The sequence below is a fragment of the Cynara cardunculus genome, unplaced genomic scaffold (genome assembly GCF_001531365.2).
Source record: "Cynara cardunculus var. scolymus isolate 2C unplaced genomic scaffold, CcrdV1 Un_Scaffold_2130, whole genome shotgun sequence".
In the NCBI taxonomy this organism is placed as follows: domain Eukaryota; kingdom Viridiplantae; phylum Streptophyta; class Magnoliopsida; order Asterales; family Asteraceae; genus Cynara; species Cynara cardunculus.
Window position 1 is genome coordinate 25,638 of NW_020200987.1, and position 3,176 is coordinate 28,813.

The 3,176-nt window shown below is 34.0% G+C and overlaps 1 protein-coding gene across 1 annotated transcript; it reads right to left on the reverse strand.

The window, feature by feature from the left end:
* Positions 1 to 1,594: 1,594 nt before the first annotated feature.
* LOC112502892 lies at positions 1,595 to 2,855 on the reverse strand. Its single transcript, XM_025106912.1, has 2 exons — positions 2,700 to 2,855; positions 1,595 to 2,128 (listed from the first exon to the last, which is right to left on the reverse strand). The coding sequence occupies exons 1-2, from the start codon at positions 2,795 to 2,797 to the stop codon at positions 1,846 to 1,848; spliced, it is 381 nt and encodes a 126-aa protein (XP_024962680.1). The 5' UTR covers positions 2,798 to 2,855; the 3' UTR covers positions 1,595 to 1,845.
* Positions 2,856 to 3,176: the final 321 nt, after the last annotated feature.

The window sequence follows — 3,176 nt, forward strand, 5'->3', positions numbered from 1 at the left end:
TTCATATATGAATATGCAATTAGTTTTTTCGGATTTCCTTTAATGATCCATATATGAACATTCTCTTACTTAAACCGGCCCCTGGACATACATACATATGTATGTATATATATACATACATATGTATATATGTATTTACATACATATGTATGTGTATACATCTATATATATATATATATATATATGTGTGTGTGTATATGTATATGGTTGGTTTCATGTGAGACCAAGTTGTTTTCGTGAAACTATTTTTTTCACACTTGAAACATCACAGCAAAACACTGTGAAGATAAATATAATTTAAAACTTCATAGCAAAATAGCAAAAACATTGTGAAAGTTCTTTCACAATGTTTTCTTGTGAAGTTACAAGTGTAAAGAAACGGTTTCATGAAAACAGAAGATAGATAGAGAGAGAGAAAGAGAGAATTCGGATCATATAAGGCAGACATGTTTTCATGAGACTTGTACGTGAGACCATAAAATAACACTCGTTTTTCACAACAAAATGCAATGAAGATTATGTTTAATTTGTATCTTCACGATTTTTTTGTGCATTCATAACCTCGTCTCATGAATCTCAAAAACAGTATATCTCACTGAACCTAATCATATATATATATATATATATATATATATATATGAGAGTGAGAGAGAGAGAGAGAGAGAGAGAGAGAGAGTGTGTGAGAGTGATTTTCTACATGTATAGGATCCATGAATTTCACCGATGACAATTAATGTGCATATGAGAGCATATTTTCACAACAAACGCAATGAAGATTATGTTTAATGTGTTTAAATTGATATACATTTATGAAAACTATTTAATTATTCGTTAAACATCTTTATTTATTACCATTATATTTAACATATTCAATTAATATTTTATGTAATATATTTAACTCAACTACTTTCCATAAATTCATGTAGAAGATCTCTCCACATAAGTAAAACAAACTTAAAAGTCTTCCATTGAACAAATATGACTTCGAATAATGTGATAAGATCGTTTCTTTTTGTTTATTAAATATACATATAAAGAAAATATGGGGTGTTTGAGATTGCTTATAAAAACAACTTATTCCGGTGTGTCACCAGTAATAAGCATTTTTGAGTGTTTGGATAAACAACTTATATCAGTGTCAAACCGGTAATAAGGAGTTCTTGAAGAAGTTAAAGTCTTCTGACTTATAATAAATTAATAAATACTTTTATAGAAAAACATAAGTTGTTTTAGATAATCAATCCCAAACAACCCATGTATCTTATCCTCAATTATTTATTCAGACAAACCCTACATCACTTCCATGCAAGAAACATCTCAAAAAGTACACCATAATTCAGTTTCAAAAACATAACCAAATGTATGCAAATGTTACTTCCACCATGTCCCTAGTTATAATAATGACCAAAGAAATATAACGAATTTAACAAGCATTTTATATCATACAAACCAATGATGCATGCCATGCAATTCTTATTGTAAGAATCAAGAAACTGTGTACGAATTCACAACTTGATCATCATATAAATAAATCGTATGTCATTAGACAAATTAAGAGCACTCTAAACACACCATGCAATTGACCAAAAGGAAGAGATCAGAAAGCTTATGTAGCTTTTATTTATGAAACAAAGTCATGGAGGTCCAAAAACATATATCACAAAAGCAAAAAAGAACAGTGAAAACGCTTTGTTTTCACCACCCCCACCACCCCATCTTCATTCTATATAGACAATATTTTGTTCCCATTTTACCCCCAAGCTAGTCAAACAAAGAATTACAGTCTGGAAACATTAAACTCGATCCATAAAGGTCTCACCTTTGGTACCAAACCCCAATATTTAGTTAACACATGACATCTTTGAGGAGCTTGTACCTTCGAGTACTGGTCTTTGGAGATGGAGCTCCAGTGGATGACGATGACTTGCCTTTTTCAAAACCCTCTTCACGATCATGCTGCTTGATCTTGTCACCGGAATATTCTAACTGGTTACTGGCTCCGGCGTCGGATTTTGAGCTTGGTTTCTTCGAAGAACCAGCGTGTTTGGTGGTTCGACTCACCTCGGTTTGGCACCAATCACATAGCTCTGGCGGATCCGATGATTCGCTATAGTAGTTGCTACAATACCTATTTTAATATTTTATGAGAAAAAAAAATATATGTTTATATATTTATAATTGAAGAAGTGCGATGTGCACTTACCAAGAAAATAATTTTAAGAATTTATTTATGGAGAACAAAAGGACTTGCAAGAATTACACATGGGTTCTTATAATACTGGTTGTAGTGGTCAAGGTCAACATGAAATAGTACGTAGGTAATTAATTTATATAAAATCAATGAATAAATAATTACTTCATGTAGGGATGGTGGTTGTGATGGTGGTGGGTGGCTGAAGGCGGTGGCGTTTGTTGTAATAGTTAAATAGTTAGAACCATGATGATGATGATGATGATGATGTGTGTGTGTGTTGATAAGACAAAAATTAGAAACTTGATTGATTATGATCGTTGGTGATTTAAATGAACTAAACCGAATAGCATGAATATGAACGGAAAGTGGTTGCCGGAGATTATCACCTGCATATGTGGAAAAACCTAAAGACACAATAATAAACCCATGTGTGTTGTCTTTCTGTGTGTGTGTGAGAGAGAGAGAGAGATGGTTGTGGTGGTGGTGGAGGGTGGAGGAGACATACGAGTGTTGGAAGCGGTGATGACACTTGATACAGCGGAAGATCTTGTCAGGGAAACCAACGTCACCACACATACAACAGACTCTTTCAACATCCACCATTTCTACAGACAGCCCACTTAACCTTTGAAAGAGAGAGAGAGAGAGAGAGAAAAGAGTAATGAGATGAGGCGGTGAGTATGTGTGTGTGCATATATATATATATATATACATACAACTATATATGTATAGATAATTGTATGTATGTATATATGTATACGTGTGTGTGTAGAAAGCGTAGGTGTGGGGGAGCGGGGTTGAACAGGTCGACCACAGGTTGCTTGCAGTCGTTTTCAGTTATGGAGATAGAGGGGAGGGGGGGGCCTTCAGAATACGGCTTGAAAATGACGATTTTGTCCTCGCTCATAGATGGAGGCATGGAGTGAGGTGTCGTAAGAAAGTATTGGTTAAACCATGAATGGTAATCACTTGACAAGGATAA

Excerpts from the sequence above, each read along its gene's own strand:
- LOC112502892 (XM_025106912.1), bottom strand. The coding sequence starts at position 2,797 with ATGGTGGATGTTGAAAGAGTCTGTTGTATGTGTGGTGACGTTGGTTTC. Across the intron at positions 2,129-2,699 it reads CATCACCGCTTCCAACACTC|GTATTGTAGCAACTACTATA; the intron begins GTATGTCTCCTC and ends ATATTAAAATAG.